Below are 21,290 nucleotides of genomic sequence, written 5' to 3'. Positions count from 1 at the left end.
ATCTTCACATTTCAGATAAAATTGATACCTACATATGTAATTCGGTTGAGGAAGCTAATCAATGTCTTCATAACTATGAGATATACAATACTGATAGGTTTGCTGCTTTCTCAACTCCAAAAGACTTTGGTAGTACAGGTAAAGAATATTGAAACAATGACAACTAAATGATTGTTCAGAGTTACCTCATTAAAGTTGTAATATGTATTTTAGTGTTTTATTATCTATATATATATTGTTTCATTTTTAGATATATTTTCCCGCAAGCATAAGGTATTATGGGAAACATCCCCAGAATTTTGTAATACTCCTTACATTGTTTTGTCAGTAAAAAGGTTTGACTGTCATCATGGATTTGATCGGAATTATAATGCTAAGCAAAAGTATATTGAAGCAAAAGAAAATCAAAAAGTAAAAAGCAAATTTAATTTTAATTGTGAAAATTTGCAATTTCATTTAAAAATCTTTTAAGATATTAAATAATAAAAAAGTAAATGTCTTTATTTTTTATTACAGAAGCTTGATCATTGGTACAAATCCGAGTATGTGATTATTCAAGACACTAAGAAATTTGAATGTCCAGCTAAAGTTAACATGAAAGAGATTAGGGTAAAGTGAGGTTAACTGGGTACAGGTGTTAACTGGGCTACTGGCTGTTCATACTTCTGCAGTTTGAATACACCGCTTTTATTGATGTTTCCCAAACGATCCACTAGGTGGCACTACTTGCTGCTGATTTTGAATGCAAATGGCAGCCATTTTAAAATTTTATTAAGCATTTGTTGTTCTTGGAAGTCACATGTATTGTTTTACTGCAGCGTTAGAAAGTTGATAGAATCTGTGTTTATCAAGTTTTGTGAGTTTTAATAACTGATTTCTGAACTTTAATATAGTGCCTATTTGAATAATTATCACAAATTACGCAAATATTTAAAATACTGGTAAGTTTTTGTAAAAATATGAACTTTGATATAGTGGGGTTAAGTGGGCCGGCTATTCATGTGGTTATATGGGACGGCCCACTTAACCCCACCAATGAAAAATTAATTTAATATAATCATTTAATTAACATTTATATCAACTAATTATGTTTTTTTTTATTCCAGTTTATAAATAAATTAAATTAAAATGCCCCGTCAACGTCAACGTACCACAACGCACAGATCGTATTCCATTGATGCTTTAAAAACGGCAACTGAAAAAATTATAAAAGGAGAACTATCGATAAGAAAAGCAGCGGCCAGTCATCAGATACCAAAAAATACATTAGCCAGGTATGTGCTCAAAGTTAAAAATACACCTGATGGAGTTAAGGTTAATTTTCGACCATCAAATGAACATTTACTCGTTTTCAACTCAAGTGAAGAATTGCTACTGAAAAAATATATTCAAGATGCAGTCAACATGCACCATGGACTTTCATTTACCCAAGTTCGTCGCTTAGCTTTTGAGTTTGCCATAGCAAATAACAAAAACGTGAAATGTAATTGGACAGAAGAAAAAATGGCTGGAATAGAATGGCTGCATTCATTTATGAGACGACAGAGTTTGGCGCTAAGAACCCCCGAACAAACTAGTCTTAGCCGTTGCACTAGTTTCAATAAAACTAATGTTGGAGCATTTTTTTCAAATTTAGAAGGTGTTATTAACCGATTTAATCTACAAGCACAAGACATTTTTAACTTAGATGAGACTGGTCTCACAAGTGTACATAAACCAGAAAAAGTTTGGGCTTTAAAGGGGCAAAAGCAAGTTGGCCAGGCAACATCAGCTGAACGAGGTGTCTTGGTTACAGCATGTTGTATTGTTGGAGCTGCAGGAACTGCAATACCTCCATATTTGCTGTTTCCCAGAGTGTTTTTTAAGGAACACATGATTAAAGGCGCACCTGTTGGAACAAAAGGTGCAGCAACAAAATCTGGATGGATGATTTCAGATATTTTTATTGATGTCCTCAAACATTTTGTCGATCACGTAAGACCTACAAAAGACAGTCCAAAGTTGATATTATTAGACAACCACGAGAGCCACTTAAGTATTGCTGCGTTGAATTATGCAAAGACTAATGGCATAATGTTGCTGACCTTCCCTTCGCACTGCAGCCATAAGTTGCAGCCTCTGGATGTGAGCGTATTCGGTCCCTTAAAAAAACACTACAACAGAGCCTGCAATGATTGGATGACAAACCATCCTGCGACTCCAATCACAATTTATGACATAGGAGAATTACTGGGGACTGCTTTTCCGTTAGCATTTACGCCAGGGAATATTTCCCAAGGGTTCAAAGCAGCAGGAATCTATCCATTTGATTCCCAAATATTTACAGACGAAGATTTTTTAGCTGCAACAGTTACAGATAGACCAGATCCAACTGTTTCAGATACAACTATTGAATCGACAACATTACCCTCAACATCAGTATCAACCACTATAGAAATACCAACCTCACTAACTGACTGTCAACTTATTTCTCCGGAACAAATACGACTATTCCCTAAAGCCGGAATGCGTAAAAATAACAGAAAACCAAAGCAGAAAGGAAAGTCTGCTGTTTTAACGGATACTCCAGTCAAACGGCAATTGGAAGAAGCTGCACAAATGCGTGCAAATAAATCTAAGCCTAAGTCCATTGCCCCAAGAAAAGAAAAGCGTAATCATCAGAAGTAGAGTATGCCGAATCTAATAAATTATAACAAGAGCTAGTGTCAAAAGATATTAAAAATTCTTTGATAAAACAAAATCCTCTGGTATATTCTAGAAAAATTAAAGTGGAAATTGACTGCCTAATGTGTCACAGAAATCATCCCCTTGGAAAGGTAATTATTTTGTGCTTTGATTGAATATTGCAGACTGTATTGATTTTTGTTAAATGAATAAAATTTGAGTAATTATTTTAAAATTATAGTCTTCTTTATTCATAACTACTAAAATTATAGATACAGCAATGTGATCCAGAATAAGTGAAAATTTGGCCAAAATTATTTTTACAATAAATAATTATTCAACAATGCAGAAAATTTTATCTGATATAAAGGATGTAGAAAAGAAATGTTTTTTTTAAAAACTTTATGTAGGATAAAATATACTCAGAGGGGGAGCAAATATATTTTTTACATGAAAATGTGAAAAATATGAGAAAACAGCACCATAAAAATAATTTATATAGAGTACAACATTTGTTCAGACATGTCTAGAAAAAATTTCCAAAACAGAAAATTGAATTTGATATAAAATTGGATTTTTTAAAATGTGTTTCTTACAAATCATATGAATATATGTTTTCAAATTTTTATGGTAAGGCTTATTTCTACACATGTATTGGTTTTTTTTTTATTTTTTGCATGCACATAGTTTTAATTTTTTGCTACATGTATGTTTGAGTACTCCATTAATGGGAACAAACATAGTTGTAGTAATGTAGATTAGTTACATCATTTGTTGTTTAAAACTTCAGAGTGAACTTCTCTCTCAAAAAATTGATCATCGATTGTCAGCAAAGATTTCTGAATTTGTAAAACAAGGTGTTTCAAATGTTCGTGAGATGAAGAGACTTTTAAAAATTACTGTGAGTGATATGTTTGGAAAAAAGGATTTGCCTCCTTCTAACAACAGAAGATTCTACCCAAGAAACAATGTCATTCGTTCACACATAGGTATTGAAAGTCAAAAGCTCAGGTAATAATTTTTTTAATTTTGAGTTTTTGGTTTAATCTATAAAATTATTTGATGATTAGTATAATCATTGAATAATTTTAATTATTAATTATTATATATAATATATTAACTTTAAAGATTCTCAAGCATTGATCAAGATTGTTTAGAAAACAAAATAAGCGAGTGGAAGGCTGATGCTTCTGTGAAAATACATTTTCATCCAAAAAGTAGTCATAGAAGTGATGAGCTTTTGTTTGTATATCATGCTGATTGGCAAAAAAAACTTCTACATAGATATGGTAATGAAATGGTGTTTTTAGATGCAACATACAAAACTACTCGATATTCGTTGCCATTGTTTTTCTTAGTGGTAAAAACAAATGTTGATTATCAAATAGTTGCAACATTTGTATCTGAAAGTGAAACTTTTGAGACAATTTCAAAAGCGGTCAATGTTATTAAATCTTGGAATGTCAATTTTCAACCTTTATATTGCATAACTGACTATTGTAATGAGGAGATACGTGCTTTGGAATCTGTTTTTATTGGTGTGTCTTTATTTTATCTCTATATATCTCATATATTTATATTATATTTCATGCAACGTAAGTTCTAATTACTTATTAATAACATTTTGTTATTTTATTAGGATGTGAAGTATTCATCTGCGATTTTCATAGAGAACAGGCATGGGATCGTTGGATTAAAAAAACAACAAATGGTTGTTGTAGCAGAAAAGTTGATATTTTAAGAATGTTGAGATCCATTGCCTGGTCAAGATCTTTTGAAGAGGAAATAGATGCCATGAAAAGGTTGGAACTCTCTGAATTCTGGTGTCAAAAGGGTTTTCAAAATTAAAACATTACCTTGAAACTTATTGGCTTCCTATAAAAAAGGTATTTCAGAAAAGGATGACTTTGAATAATTAAACTTTTATTTGAGACCAATACTTGTTACAACTATTTGGTTGAGTTTGCATTATTTTAAGGCAAGGCTTGTGAAAGTAGAATTCCTTTATTTTTAATTTAGAGGTGGATCTCATGGTACAGACAAAATTGTCTTTTAATTTATTGCAACACAAATAATGGTGTGGAAAGACAAAATAAATCATTTAAATATTCCTATTTAAAGAAATATAACAACTCCTCATTGACAGGCATGTTAACTTTATTGATTGAAGAATTCTTCACTGATAAGCTAGAAAGGTAAGTTAAAAATAAAATTAACTTATTGAATTAATGTTTGATGGGACTAATGTCAATTTGTAAATTGCTCATAGTAATGATGTTATTATAATACTGTTACTTATTGTGTTTTATCAATTCAATTTAGCTACACTGATGCCAACTTTAAAATGGATGCACGGTACAGAAGGTATGGGTGCTGTGTGCCAAAATATCATTTTAATCGTCCTCGTAGTTTTGTTAAGCATTGCTTATTGCGAAGATCAACTGCTGATCACATGGATTTAAACAGTGTTGTAATGATAAAAGAAAGTATCTTTGCTGTATCTAGCACTATTGAGTCGTCTAACAAATACTTTGTGTACTTTGGTAATGAGAACACTATGCCAAAATGTACTTGTTATGATTGGATGTTAACAGGCTCCCCATGCAAACACTTCTTTACTGCATTCCGAAAGTATCCTACTTGGTCATGGGATGCATTATCAAAACTTTATATAAATTCTCCATTCTTGAATTTGGATGCAGATGACTATGATATATTGCAAGAAAAACCCCTTTTATCTTTTCAAACTCCTTGTTACCTTCTATGGAGTCATTTTCACCTCTAAAAGAGTCATTTTTGCCTTTAAAAGAAGAAGAGACTATTGTAGAAGCTCAACAATATACTCACATTTATTCTGGTGTTGATGTTAGGGAGATGCTTAATACTATAAGAAATCTATCTTTTGAATTCGAGGCAAACTCCGATGAAATTGTTATGTTACACAAAACTATTTCTTCTCTCATAGACAAACTGAATAAAGGAAGAGCTAGAGAATCTGGGATTCCGGTTACTAAAACAGATGTTAAATCAAAAAATAAAAATAAGCACATTTCAATTTCTGTTCGGAAACCAGTAAAAGTTCAAACGAAGCGCGTTGGAGCTCGGAAAGAAAAAACAATCATTGCTTCTAAAGTATTTATAACTGAAGAGAGTTACTTAACAGGCACATTTGAAAAAGAAATTTTTGAAGAGCCGGTAAACAAGGAAATGTTTATTGCTAACCAGGTGATTGTTCTTTCTGATAATGGTGATGAACATTCAGCAAAAAAATTGACTATGTTTCCTAAGAAAAATCTTTCCTCGGATGATATAAAAGATATTACAACCAACCAGATGTTGTCAGACACTGTTATCAACTCAGTGCAAAAAATGATAACTGGTGTTTCTGGTCTGCAGGATCTAATTCTGGGCCAAAATTTGTCATTTTGTGTGGTAAAGGAATCATTTGTATAGATATTTCATGATGGTGATTTACATTGGCTGACAATTAGCACTTTTGGCTGTTCTGAAGGTGAGGTATGTCTTTTAGACAGCATGTTTAAAGGAAAATTGAAAAATTATGTTGTCAGGCAAATTTGTACAATAATGCAGTGTGCCAAAGATAACTTGACAGTACGAGTTTTACCAGTGCAACAACAAACAAATAATGTAGATTGTGGTTTGTTTGCATTGGCATTTGCACAGCATATTGCTTCTACTGGCTCAAATCCGTGCTATGTTTCATTTGAAAGTAATGAAATGAGAAACAATTTACTTCAAAGTATTGTGGAAAACCAGTTAAATGATTTTCCAAAGACTGAAAAATTGGCAAGGTTTTGTAAAGAAAAAGAATTTAAGTTTACTCTTTATTGCATATGCCGGCAAATTTGGATGGCTTCAGATAAATTTATCAAAGATAAGTAAGTGAAGTAGCAATAAAATTTTGTTTCCACTTTTCAGTCTCTCTCTCTCTGTCCATATATATATACATATATACACTGGCGAGCAAAAAAAAGTGAACAGCGACTGCTTACGCATAAAATGAAAGAGCTCTGGTCAGAAACTCATACAAGCTTGTTTATTTTTGTTCGTACTATCAAAGAATTTACGTTTATCTTTCAAAGAAAACATGAATAAACTTCTAAACATTAGATATGAATACAGTGAACGTTGTCAGCAAAATCTGTAGTTGATATTAGAGCGTGGGTGAAATAGGTCGTATTATCGCTATATTATTATTATAAAAAATAAAAGGAAAAAAATGTCTCCAAATAAAAGGTAATTTTTTTTTATTTTTATTTTGGTTATTATTTATGCCTCTAACTTATTTAAAATGAAAAATCCCCTTTAATTTTGATGTTATTGGATTCTTATGAAAAAAAAATATTCATTTAGAATACATAGTTTATCATTAAATAAATATTTTCTTCATATATTACTCTAAAAATATTATCATTTTTCTTTCACAGAGGACCTCATTTAACAATGGAACAAAAAGGAATCATTGTTGGAATGAGTGCGTCCGGTAAATCGATACGCCAAATTATTCAAATTATGAAAGCTCAAGGTGTAAACATTAGTGTTGGTGGAGTTCACAAGATACTTTCATGTCAGAAAAACAATAAAACAACAGCTAGAAAAAAAGGTTCTGGCAGACCAAGAAAAATGACGGAAAGAGATTGTCACAAGTTAAAATTCAATGTTTTAAAAAATCGAAAAACCACTATGACGCATATCGCAGAAACTTTTACGTGTTCTGATGATAAAAAGGTTAGCCGATGGACAATTTCGAGGCGTCTTAAAGATCAGGGGTTCAAAATACACCCATGTAAAAAAGTACCTCTTCTTACAGCACGCCATAAAAAGGCAAGGTTAGCTTGGGTAAAAAATAATAAAAACACAGACTGGACAAAAATATTATGGTCAGATGAATCACGATTTTGTTTGCATTCAGATCGTCCACAGATGTGCATTAGACGTAAGAACGAACAATTAAATCCAGATTGTATTCACCAAACGGTAAAGGGTAATCTTGGAATTATGGTTTGGGGTTGTTTTTCTGCCAAAGGTGTGGGCAGATTGCATAGAGTCGAAGATGGATTACGAATAAATTCCAAAGAATACATTAGTATTTTACAAAAATCTTTGCTGCCCACACTGGAAGAATTAGAAGAGGATGAAATTAAATTTCAACATGACAATGCTACTTGCCATACGTCTAAACAAGTTAAAAAATGGCTCAAGGATAACAATATCTTCTTTTTTTTGGCCTGCCCAAAGTCCAGACCTTAATCCCATTGAAAATTTGTGGGACTATATGGATAAAGAGATCCATAAAAATAATATTTCATCTTTGGATGATCTTTGGGCAGCCATAAAACAAGTTTGGGTTACGATACCTGACCATTTGATAGCAAATTTAATTGAGTCGATGCCGCGTCGATTAAATGAAGTGATGAAAAATGGTGGTGGCCACACAAAATATTAATTTTTTTTTTCAAAATGAGTCGTATATATGTGTATGTATATGTATTTAATATAAGCGATATGTTATATTTTATGTATTATATTTTTAATTGATTAATAATACATAATTTACTGAAAAATTGTACTGTTCACTTTTTTTTGCTCGCCAGTGTATATATATATCTATATATATCTATATATATCTATATATATATAGATATATATACATATATATATATATATCTATATATATGTATATATATATCTATATATACATATATATATAGATATATATAGATATATATATCTATGTATATCTATATATATCTATATATATATATATATATATATATATATATATATATATATATATATATATATATATATATATATATATATATGTATGTATATATATATACATATATATATATATATACATATATATATATATGTATATATATATATGTATATATATATATATATATATATATATATATATATATATATATATATATATATATATATATATATATATATATATATATATATATATATATATATATATATATATATAAATTATTGTGCTACTTCTGTTCAGATTTTATTTGTACACTAAGTATTAATCTATTTAGACATATGGTGCAATGTGGAAAATGTGAACGTTGGTTTCACCGTGATTGTGAACGTATACCTCAATATATTTTGGAATGTGAGAATGTTGAATGGTGTTGTTGCCGATGCACAATTACTTTACAATGTAGTATTTTAACTTGAATAGTTCTTTAATATTTAAAAACCTTTTTTATTTAGTTTAAAGAAGTTTATAATTTGAGTAATTAAATTCAGCGTCATTAAAGTTGTGAAATTGTAATTACACTTTAAAAGTTTAGAGTCTACAATATTTAAGCTGATATATATTTTTTTTCTTAGAAAAATCTCATGGCTGGATATCATGTAACAAGATAACTAGGTGTTTGAAGCAGCATTTGAAAAAGACAATTCAGTGTTTAAACATAGTTTCAAAAAACGTATATGATACCTTTTGGATCTTAATCACCCGCTACAACATGACAAAAGCTTTTATAACATAGTTGCACGGTGAACGGTCTAATATGTTTATTCCGTATGATCCATTAGTTAGGCAATGTGAACACACACAGCCTAAAGGTTGCTTTTGTTGTGTTTTTTTTTTCTTTTTTATAATAGTTCCGGTTTAATTCGGTTAATTATTTTGCTTGAAGTTGTTTACAAGTCTTATTGGTCTCAATCAACACATTTTACCATGCAACCAGAGAAACATCCAAATTTAAACTAGAAATGGATTTTGCAATAACCAGACATCTCCGTGATGTATAAACAGCTGCTTCTGTGAAATTTGTGCCGTCATGAATCTAGATATCACCAAGTTGATAACGAAGAGATTTCAAAGCATCAATTACGTTTCTATTATTGCGCCGTTTTTATGGACAGGGCGAATGAGTAAAATACAGTCGTACAATAGTAGGGTCATTTCTAACATCAATTTCACAAAGCGGGGTCGTTTCCAATTGCGTGATTGCCCCCCGTGCCTATTTATTGATATTGAACAATTCGCATAATTTTAAAATAACAGCTTACGCATAATTAGTATAATTTGAGTGCGGACTTTGATCGTATTCTGAGTAATACTTTCTTTTGCTTACCCAAATTATAACACTGAGCTTATTCAATATTTGTCTTGAGTATGGCAGAAAGCGATTATTATAAAAATCTTTCAAACCAAAGTAAAACTAGATATAGAACTAAGATCTCAAAAATTGATAATATTGATCCATATACGTTGAAAAAGACGTATCCAGAATTCTATCCTAAAATCTCCCATGCTGATATTGTTACATATTTATTGTTTGCATCAAGCCCTGCCACCAAAGAAGAACTTAAATGCTTTAAAAGTTTAGAATCGTATAAATATTTCTTAGGTGGTTGGGTGAGAGATGTTGGCATAAAGCTCTTCAGTAATAAATCTATATGTTTGGTCCATGGAAAGGTGATTTAATTTTACTTCTCTTTTATGTAAGCTTCATATACTATTTTGATACATTGGAGCAAAAGTTATATTGCAGCAAAGGTATAAAACTAAATTATCTTTTAGGTTTTGAATTCTCAACAATTAAATGAACCACCAACATCAGTATGAATTATAGCTCATGTGAATGGTGATGTACTATCTGCTCACTGCAACTGCATGGCTAGCTTGGGGGAATCTTGTTCACACATTGGAGCTGTTTTATTTTTTATTGATGCAACTGTCAGAATAAGAGATTCTAAAACTGTAACTGAGGAAAAGGCCTATTGGATGTTGCCTACTTCGTTGAAATCAGTACCTTATGCTGAAGTAGTTGACATAAACTTTACATCACCAGATTCGCTTAAAAGAAAGTTTGACAACTTAACTTAAAGAAAACTGTGCAACTCCTAGTGAATATGTTAGTAAAAAAAAAAGTAAACAGTCGTGTTTTGAAAAATGTAAAGGACCTTCACAAGAACAAGTTGACATATTTTTCAAGCAAATGAGTCTGTGTAATTCTAAACCTGCAATTTTATCAATAATACCTCCTTATGATGATATTTATATTCCAAAACAACAGAATGATTTACTATCAAAAATGTTATCAGACATTTATGATTTAAATTTGTTAAATATGAGTTACTTAGAGGTATGTGAAAACTGTGAAAAGATTGAATTTAGTCAAGTTACTACTGAACAACAGATGGCTGTTGAGAAATTGACAAGGAAGCAAGCGCTATCGCAGAATTGGTTTTTATATCGTGCTGGGAGAATTACCGCATCAAATGTTTACAATGTAATGCATTCTAGCCAAAACAAACAAATATCTTTGATTAAAAAAATTTGCTATCCCATAAGTAATAGGTTTTCAACACAAGCTACTAGATATGGGAGTATCCATGAGAAAAAAGCACTAAGTATTTACACCAATCTTGTTAGTGTTCATCACGAAAATTGGAAGATTTCAGATTGTGGTTTATTTTTGTCTACAGAGTATTTATATATGGGAGCATCACCTGATGCAATTGTTTATTGCACATGCTGTGGTGATGGGTGTATTGAAATAAAATGCCTAATTAAACATAAAGATGATTTTATTTTCGAAGCCATTGAAAACGATAGGAACTTTTGTTTACAAAAGATTGACAATGTTACAAAGTTATCAACAAAGCATCCCTATTACTATCAAATACAAACAGAGATAAATTTATGTAAAAAAGAGTATTATGATTTTTTTATTTACACAGAAAAAGACTACCACATAGAACGCATTTTCCCTGATGAAAATTTATGGCAAACAATTATTAAAGAATGTGAAACCAAGTTTAAATATGTAATATTCCCAGAACTGGTGGCTAAGTTTTTCACAAATTAAATAGACAAAGAAATTGTTCCTTTAAGTACAAGCATTGAAAATTGTTATTGCAATGGAAAAGAAGATGGTGAACTGTTTCCATGTAATAACATTGATTGTTTAAAAAAACTATTTCATTTCAAATGTTTAAAGTTAAAAAACAAACCAAAGAAGAATTGGATATGTCCAGATTGTAATTAGCCTTCTATTAAAAAATTAAATAAGACTTTATATAGGAAGACAAAACTAAATAAAATGTCTAATACTAGTTTTAGTCAACTGAAATAACTGAATCACGCATGTTTGTTAGTCCACATGCGACAGTTGCAATTTTATCAATTGTTGAATAACCACTGTCGTCTTTTCTGATCACATAATCCAATGGCAAAATGTCTTTTAATATGGTATACTTGTTTCTAAGATTTCCAATTACACGTTCTACATGAATTCGAACTGATGCAATATGACGCGTTTGTTCAACATCAATCAAGTCAAGTTGTCGTTTTCCTTTGGTAAAAGCTGGTATTTTCACTGATGCACAATAAACAGCAACAGATTCCTCAATATCAAAACCTCTATCAGCCATAACAATATCACTTGATAACAAGTTATTGAGTAGATTACAATTTTCAGTGAGATGTTTATCACTAGTTCTACCACCCCATGCTTTTGAAATAAAACTAATAACACCTTGTGGAGTTACCCCAATCAAAAACTTCACTGTGTTATAATGTTTGTAACTTGAAAATGTTTGTGCTCTTGCTAAAAGGTTTCTTGGTGTATGTGTGAAAACTTCAAAACAATCAATAATTACAACCACTTTTGTACCAAAATGTTTCCGAAAACAATTAGGTGTAGTTTTCCATAGCTGATCACGTGCAGGCCATTTTATAAGTTGACGTAAATAAATAAACAGGACATCTGTTGGGTTAATAAATACAGTAGAAACTGTTGAGTTACTGACTTCAAAACGATAGGCAAGATCTTGTAAGGTTAGATTACGACGTAATCTCATCAAAGACAATGTTAATTTACTGAACTTAGACAATGCTGATCTTGATGAATGTGGTATATCATTGCATATGAAGTTATATAAAGTCATGAGCATTTTAACATTTGGTAAACCAGTATAAAATGTCACTTTATTGTTGGTAGTAAACCATTCTATAGCTCCAATCTTATCAAGACTAAGTTCTTTATTTAACTGGTAAATCAACCTTTTTCTTTATTTAACTGGTAAATCAATCTTTTTCTAATTGGTAAATCAATCTTTTTCTAATAATTTATTTTCAAGTGAATTATTTATATTTGCTGACATATCAGTTTGTGTTTGTCTGTTCATATTATGGTACTTTCATTGCTATGTTCATAAAATGGTACTTTCATTGCTATGTTCATAATTTCCACTATTAGTAGAAATACCAGTCCACTCTTCATTACTTATTAGGTTCTCAGTTGTCATAACTCCAGCTTCATGTTGTCGCTTCTTTATTCTGCTGAACCTTTCGCTATTGAGACTTGTTTTTATAGCCCATTTATTGTTGGGTTCCAATCAGGGTGTGTCTTTTCAAACAGTTTTGAAGGCTTACCTAAGGATGTAATAGTATAAACATTTTAACTATATAAAGATAATATCAAAATAAACAAAATTCCCAATTTGACAAGCAAAAAGACATTTTTCAGTTATGCAGGCTCTTATACGTGTACAAAAATATCTTATATATAGTTTTTAGGCGCTATTTTACTTTCGCACCCCCCTATTTTTATTGCAGATTATGATAGAGAAATTTATGCTGATTCAGAAAAATATAAAAACATGGACCTGAAAATCAACGGAAAGTGCTCTAAAATCCTAATATTCGCCATTTTTTAAAAATCTTTTTTAAAACACTTTCGGTTTTAACGAAAATTAATTACCGTTACATTGCGCAATAAGCAGACCTGGTTTCCATCAGTCTTTGCATTATAATCTTAAAGTATTATAACGAAAGTGTTATAACAAAATGAAATTAATGGAAGATTTCAAATAAAGGTTGAACGTAGAATGTTAGAATGCAGAAAAATTGATGAATAATTATTATTGTATTGCCCTATCCCTATCCCTTATCCCTTATCCCTTATCCCTTATCCCTTATCCCTTATCCCTTATCCCTTATCCCTTATCCCTTATCCCTTATCCCTTATCCCTTATCCCTTATCCCTTATCCCTAACCCTTACCCTAACCCTTACCCTGAACCTAACCGCCTATCCAACCAGCTTTATTGTGAAATATAAATCGCACTGTTATAATAAAATAATTGCGCATGCGTGTACAATATTGCGCTCTGAGAAGCTTATGGCTACATCGAGCGCATAACATACTTTAACGACTTTTTTAACGTAAAAACCATGCTATTAACGTTTTGCTTTTGTAAGCTAAAAGATCATTAACTTATTATTCTCAAAATGGCGAATATTAGGGTTTTTAGTGGGATTTCTTACAACTTTGACTTCGAAGTAGAGCACTTTCCGTTGATTTTCAGGTCCATGTTTTTATATTTTTCTGAATCAGCATAAATTTCTCTATCATAATCTGCAATAAAAATAGGGGGGTGCGAAAGAAAAATAGCGCCAGTTTTTATATGAATAAGAATGAATAAATTAATATAATATAAGAATGAATAATTAATAACCAGAAGAAAAATGATCAGAACAAACTCTGTTGTGACTGGCACTTGTATCGATATCTTTAAGTTTTAAAACAGCAAACCATTTTGCTCTTCGTTCTGTTGACAACAATTCCGTTTCTTTATCATGGTGATTAATAACCTTAGGAATTCTATAAAACGACTTCTTGCAGTTTTCAAAACGATTACTGCAATTAAAAATGCAACAGAAGACCATATTTGAAGATATTGTGAGGAGGGAGAAAAGTTAAAAACAGCGAAAAGGCATACACACAGAGACTTATTCATCATGTCAAATAAATAAAAGATAACCCGAGAAAACTAATGAAGCAAAAATAAAAAACAACGATTAAGAAAAGATATACCGAAACTTATTCATCATGTCATATAAATAAAAGATAACACGAGAAAAAAATACTAATGAAGCAAAATTAAAATAACAACGATTAAGAAAAGACGTACACACAGAGACCTATTTACATGTCAAGTAAATTAATGATGAGTAGATATAGCAACGAAACAAATAATAATATAATAATGGAGAACTATAAAAGCTCAAAAAAAGAAAGAATCTTAGAGTTTTGGGAAGACAGTTTTGGGAAGACAGTTTTGGGAAGACAGTTTTGGGAAGACAGTTTTTGAAGAAGAGATTTAAAAGAGAATTTTAAGAGAAAGAGTTTTAAAAAGATTTAAAAGAAGATTTTTAAGAGAAAGAGTTTTAAGAGATTTAAAGAGGATTTTAAAGAAGAAAAAGGATTTTGTTATAAAAAGAGTTTTAAGAGATTTAAAGAGGATTTTAAAGAAGAAAAAGGATTTTGTTATAAAAAGAGTTTTAAGAGATTTAAAAGAGGAATTTATGAGAAAAGGATTTTTAAAGATTTAAAGAGAATTTTATGAGAAGTATTCATCAAGATTTTAAAGAGAAACTTACGAGAAGAATTGGTAAGAAAAGATATTTGAGTAACTCTAAATAAGCGTTATTATCTGTATTGATTTATTGATATTTGCATGAGTTAATTTTAAGAGAATATATATTGACGAGAATATTTGAGAATATTTATTAAGAAAAATAAGTAAGAGAAGAAGAACCAGTTGTAAGTACTTTTGTTTGCATTTCGATTATTAATATTATTGTTGTTATTACTATATGAGTTAAATATTGTTATTGAAAAGTTTGATGCTTTGCCGCACACCTTAGCATATCCGTGCCATTACATTTACGTCACACAAATATAAGAGTGCTTACCATTACACATTAATAGAACATTTGTTTGAGTTTTATATTATAGAACATACTGAGGACGGCAAATACAAGTTAAGCCTTTTTGATTAGACCTTGCCCATTCCTAACCAAACTATTCCCAAACCTAGCCCTTTCCTAACCAAATACTCCCCAGACCACTAACCTCGTTCCCAACCTCCATATACCTAATCCAAACATAACACAAAACCCGAACCTTCCCCTTCCCCTTTACTGCAAAAGAAGAAAACATAAACATATAAATCAAACGTAAGAAGACTAATAATAATAAACAAATAAAGAAAATCCGCCGCCTAATAATAATAAATAAAAAGAAAATCCACCGCCCTCACACTGGAGTTTCCCTACCGAGATCAACTCTATTCACTAATTTCTTCATAAATCAGTGAAACATCATTTTTTTCAACACAAAAAAATTATGGCAAGCCATTCAGGTTCACCTCATAACAGCAATAATCCTAATGTTTTACCACTATTTTACTCAAAAACACCACCTGCACCCAACTGTACCACACCCGACATTGAAGTTTTACCAACTGAACATTTTGATCGAGACTCACTAAGACATGAGGAAAATGATTGGTGAGATGAGTATATTAATAAAATGATAAGTGAAAAGAAAATGGAAAAAGCTTTCAGACGATTTTTGAACTCTACAGCAAAACAAGAAGCGGAAGCTTCTCTGGTTGAACAAAACGATGAGAGAAACACTCTTAATTGGTTAGAAAAGATTGCAAACTCATTTAGACCAGCAATTGATAAGTCTAGTTTACCACAGTTTAACGGAGGACAAGATGATGACGTTAAAGAATTTTTCCTTCAATTTAAGAGAACAGCTACCTTTAACAAGTTGGACAATAACGAACAACTTAGCGCTTTTCCTCTTTGCTTAAGTAAATCTGCGTCGATATTTTATGAATCCCTTCCAAACCAAACAAAACAAGATTTACAATTAATTCAACAAGCTTTTCAGAATGAGTACGAACCACCAGAACGTATTTGGATGAAGAAAACCCAACTTTATGAATTGAAAGAAGGAGAAAGAGGACTTGAACATTTCATAGCAAATTTAGAGAAGTTGTCACAAGAGTTAAATGTTTCGGAAGAAACCAAAAGAGATCTTTTTATTCAAGGAGTTAATTATTATCTAAAGAGAAAACTTCTTTTAAGCCAACCAGAGACATACACACAAGCAGTTAGAATCGCAAGAGTAAATAATTCAGTTAACATCGATGATAACGCTCGCATAATGGAAACAGTAGTAAAGGCCGTGACAAAAGCACACAACCAGTTGGTTAAACCTAGCACTGTAACATTCGCTGAGAATGATGCACCACCAGTGGTTGCATATAATACAACACCTGCGAATTTAGCTAATCCCGAAAATGCGACTAGAGAAGTTGCAAGGCTCAAAGACGAGAACAGAAAGTTAAAAATGCGTCTACAGAGACAAACGAATAATCAGGATTGCAATACAACTCCAGTAAACCAACCAATCTGCTATGTATGTAATAAGGCGGGACATTTAGCAAGACAATGCAGACAGGAATACCAAGATCCTAGAATTCCACAAAATAACAACTCTCAGTATCAGTACAGGAAAAACTTTACTCAACAACCGCGATGGAGAAACAATAGAAAATGGACACCACGAAATTTTGATAACTGGAACAGAAATAATGAAAATAAATACACTCAACCCGATTCGAATAACCAAAATTGGAGATCTACTACCTCAAATAATCCACAACCAAATTATAGAGACAATTACTTCAGACCGAGAAGACAAAATGACAACCGGAGGAACGGTGAAAATACACGAACAGACACCCATGAAAATCAAAGGAATGAATTGCCAGTTCGTATAATTGGCGTAGATAATATGACTCAATATCACAAGAACGATTTTCAATATGAGGATAACACAACCATGGAGTATGATGATACAGAAGATTACTATAGAAACGACTGTTATGATTACGGGTATAACCCCTACACAAACAATCAGATGTCAACTTTTGATGAAAGTTACCCATATGAAACCAACACCGATTATTACGACAATGCATCAGCAAGAGATTATACATCTTATAGAATGAATCGTCCACATTTCAACACCCCAAATGAAAAAGAAGATAAACATATACAACAGGAGATTCAGAACTTGCGTGAGAACAATAAACAGATCACCCATGAGATGAACTGTTTACAAGACCAGTTTCGATATTTGTTACAAAACATTACTGGACGAAATTTACTACAACAAGAGAACAAGGAAACGAACAAGAAAGATTTTGATCAACCTAATACAACAACTTGCGAACCCCAAGATATGAGTGACATCGAATGTGAAGATCCACAAATTACCAAAAATGAAACAATTTCATTAAGGAGTTCTCATGAAATTGATAGTAATGTAGAAATTGATCAAAATAATACTGACGAAATAGTCACAAATACCTACCCCGAAATACTCGATGATAATTCTAAAGTTGAGACAGAAGATTGCGTTTCACGTGAACATTTCACTCCAGAACATAACGAGGAAATAAACGATGAAGTTGACCAAAATATAGAAAAAGAAACAATTATTCCTGTTACCATAGAAGATTTACACGAACAGCATGTAATTGATGAAACTCCAATTGAAATACCAAACTTATGTTACGAAAACCAAAGACATATTGATACTTCGTCGAAGCCAAAAGTATTAGACCATCTTAATGAAAATGACATAAGTAGCAGAAAAACAACAACTTCTGAGTTAGACATTAAAATTCAATCAGAAAGCGATAATTACAATCACGACAATGAAGATCAGCTGGAAATTATTGAAACACCTCTTAACGATGGTATTTTGAATCCAACAACTGAAGAAGAGTATTGCACGACAATAGAAGAACATACAGAAAGTAGTATCACAAGCCAAATTAGTTTAAATTCCCTAAAAGACTTAAGTACAAGTTCAGAAAACCAAGGCACAACTCAGTTGAAAGTTAATGATAATCATGATATCAGAATCCTCAAAGATGAAAATGCATTCCTTACAAAATGGAGATTCTACAAAGAATTAGAGACTCTACAAGAATTAGAGTATACTTCTGAACCAGTGAGAAAGGTTCATCCTCCGATTCTAAAGAAAGTTACTTCGGATCAGCTACCTCACTTTCCAAACAAAAACATACCATTCAATCGTTCATTCCATTTTTCTGAGCCGTATAAGGAAAGTAGAAGCCTTACTATGACTGCACTACTTTTGCAACTCGTTTTGTTCATTCCAATATTTCTTCTTTGTTCGAAAATCACCGATCATGAACAGATATATGATTTTAAGATGACTAAGATACTTATCAATGAACACATTAACAAAGTAGGAAATCGGTTTAAAGCTTTCTTCGAAATTCAAGTATCGTACTCCCCAAGCTGTTTAAAGTTCCCAGTATTTCTCAAAATACCAAGTATAAGGAATTATATAATTACTAACTCTTATCAGGAGAATAATGTTTTAGAAAAATCATTAATTAAGGCGCCCTCAACTACAAAAACACAACGTTTTATGAATGATTATAATGCATTAAGTAAAGTACCGAAAAAGGAAAGTAATGTTCCGTTGGCTATTATGTTCAAAACCCCGACAGATTTAAATAAAACAGTAAGAACAGCAATATTTAAAACACAAGAATACGGTCAGAAGTTAAACATAGACTTGATGACAAATAACTTATTCATTTTGTTATTTTGCTCCAGTTTTACCAAAAAGGTAAACGAATTTCAAGGAAAGTAAATAAAAGGTATTACGGGTAACATGCGCTTGGATAACGCATAGGGAGATTCGCGAACCCTACCCATGTGAGCGATTTAAAATATGTTTAATTTGATAATTTGATTTTTTATTGATGATGATGATGATGATGATGATGATGATGATGATGATGATGATGATGATGATGATGATATGATGATGATGATGATGATGATGATGATGATGATGATAATGATGATGATAATTTAAAGATGATAATTATGATGATGATGATGATATTGATGATGATGATGATGATGATGATGATGATGATGATGATAAAGATGAAGATAATTTATGATGATTTATGATGATACGACAACGACGACAACGTCGACAACAACGATATCGATATCAATGACTATGAAGATCAAACGTATTTTTATGTGAAATGCAATATTAAGGTTTAAACTTAGTGAATTTAGTTTTGCATTTCACCTTTTTGAACATAATTTTTTTCAAGGCACATTTTCAGGTTTTAGCCCTAGCTACGCTTGGCTAAATATGTCCAAGATTTTCTTCATGAAAAGGGTATAGCTACAATTAGGACAACTCCATGAAATCTTCAGAAAAATGGTCAAACCGAACAATACAATGATATTCATGAAAAGAGTATAGCTAGCAGTAGAATAACTCTGTAATATCTTCAGGGAAACGGTCAAACCGAACAATACAATTGTATCATTTTGAAAACCAGCACACTTGTTCTAATATTACGAGACCTTGATTTAATGTATTGGGAAGTTGTCTTGCCTGACGCTCTCCATTTTATTCGCTCCTTAATCAACACTACTACTAATAAAACTCAATTTGAGAGACTCCTTACGTACTAAAGATACTTTGCTACAGGACACTCAATCATGTATGATGGAAGCTGGCAAACTTGTTAATGAGACACATTAAAAGTTTGATGTGTGAACCTGATGAATTAAATTAAAATGTTCTTGTTAACTGTTAATTATATCTTCTCAGAAACTTTTAAATATTAATCATTTAAAAATTGTAATTTTGTAAATAAAAAGAATAAAAAGTTGTAACTTTATGAAAATATTTAATCGAAATGTCATCTCATAACCAAAAAGTTGTAAAGTTCTCTTCGCTTTTTTTTTAGCGCTAATTTCGATACTATAAAAAGGTAGTGTGACGCCCGGAACATTATTTCACACTTCTTTCAATATGTAATCAGTTCTAAGTAAATGCATAAACTACTGTCTGTATGTAAAATACTGATGAGCGTTTTTTCCGATAAGAAAAAATTTGAAATAAAAATAGTGTTAGAAAATATCTCAAGTCCCAAATCTCAGTAATTTTAATGTTAAACAAAATGGAAGACTGGCTCATTAAGTGAACATAAAATGCATGTATTTAGGCGTTGATCGACTGAGTAGCCTAACCCTCAAATTTTCTTAATTTCATTTTATGAGGCTCACCCCTCTACTTCTCAAAATGAGTTCCATTTTTGGGAGAATAGTATTTATTTGTATGAATCATCGAAATTATAGTTTCAACTTTCAAAACATCTTTTACTGTTTTCTCACCATTACCTCACACAGCCTCCCTTTCAATCTGGCTCTCAATGCCTCATATAAATAATTTTAAAATAAATATTGAGGTTTTGGCTGATGTAGATTCTTTTTTTTTTATTGTAGGTTGGTGATATTCAAACAAGTTTTCGGTCTTTAAAAAAGTCCATGGAGGCTTATCCAGATCATGCTGAAGGGAAAGACTTAATGAGAATTCTGAAAAAGCAATTAACAACAGTTTAGTTGGGTCCTTATAGTTATTTGGTTGCCATATTTTTTATCAAGTTAAAAAAAGATTGTTGATGTAGTTTAAAGCAGCAATCAAGTCAGGTACTACACAAAAGAGATTTACTAAATGAATTACTACACAAGTTATGAAGTGGCTTATCAAGCTGCAGAGATTTATGAAAGGAATTACTAGAAAATATATTTCCAATAAAGAGTAGTTATAATATAGCGCATATGATATTTTTAATTTATTCTGTTGTTATTGTAATTAAGAGACAAGACTTAATATAAAAATTATC

The 21,290-nt window shown here is 31.2% G+C and overlaps 1 protein-coding gene and 3 pseudogenes across 1 annotated transcript; 3 read left to right on the top strand and 1 right to left on the bottom strand.

Moving 5' to 3' along the window:
• Nucleotides 1–579: 579 nt before the first annotated feature.
• On the top strand, nt 580–8,883 carry LOC149875942 (uncharacterized; annotated as a pseudogene).
• A 926-nt stretch (nt 8,884–9,809) lies between these two features.
• On the top strand, nt 9,810–13,181 carry LOC149875941 (uncharacterized; annotated as a pseudogene).
• On the bottom strand, nt 11,701–14,394 carry LOC145195212 (uncharacterized; annotated as a pseudogene).
• A 416-nt stretch (nt 14,395–14,810) lies between these two features.
• LOC149875940 (uncharacterized) lies at nt 14,811–20,321 on the top strand. The gene is made up of 2 exons (XM_090075988.1): nt 14,811–14,853; nt 14,949–20,321. The coding sequence occupies exon 2, from the start codon at nt 16,043–16,045 to the stop codon at nt 19,220–19,222; it is 3,180 nt and encodes a 1,059-aa protein (XP_089932114.1). The 5' UTR covers nt 14,811–14,853; nt 14,949–16,042; the 3' UTR covers nt 19,223–20,321.
• The last annotated feature ends 969 nt before the right edge of the window (nt 20,322–21,290 follow it).

Source organism: Hydra viridissima, unplaced genomic scaffold (genome assembly GCF_058129835.1).
Source record: "Hydra viridissima isolate aposymbiotic clone 2 unplaced genomic scaffold, HvirCarnegie_v1 scaffold_96, whole genome shotgun sequence".
NCBI classification, from domain to species: Eukaryota; Metazoa; Cnidaria; class Hydrozoa; order Anthoathecata; family Hydridae; genus Hydra; species Hydra viridissima.
The sequence above is the reverse complement of the archived record's forward strand: the minus strand, read 5'-3'. Positions and strand labels throughout refer to the sequence as shown.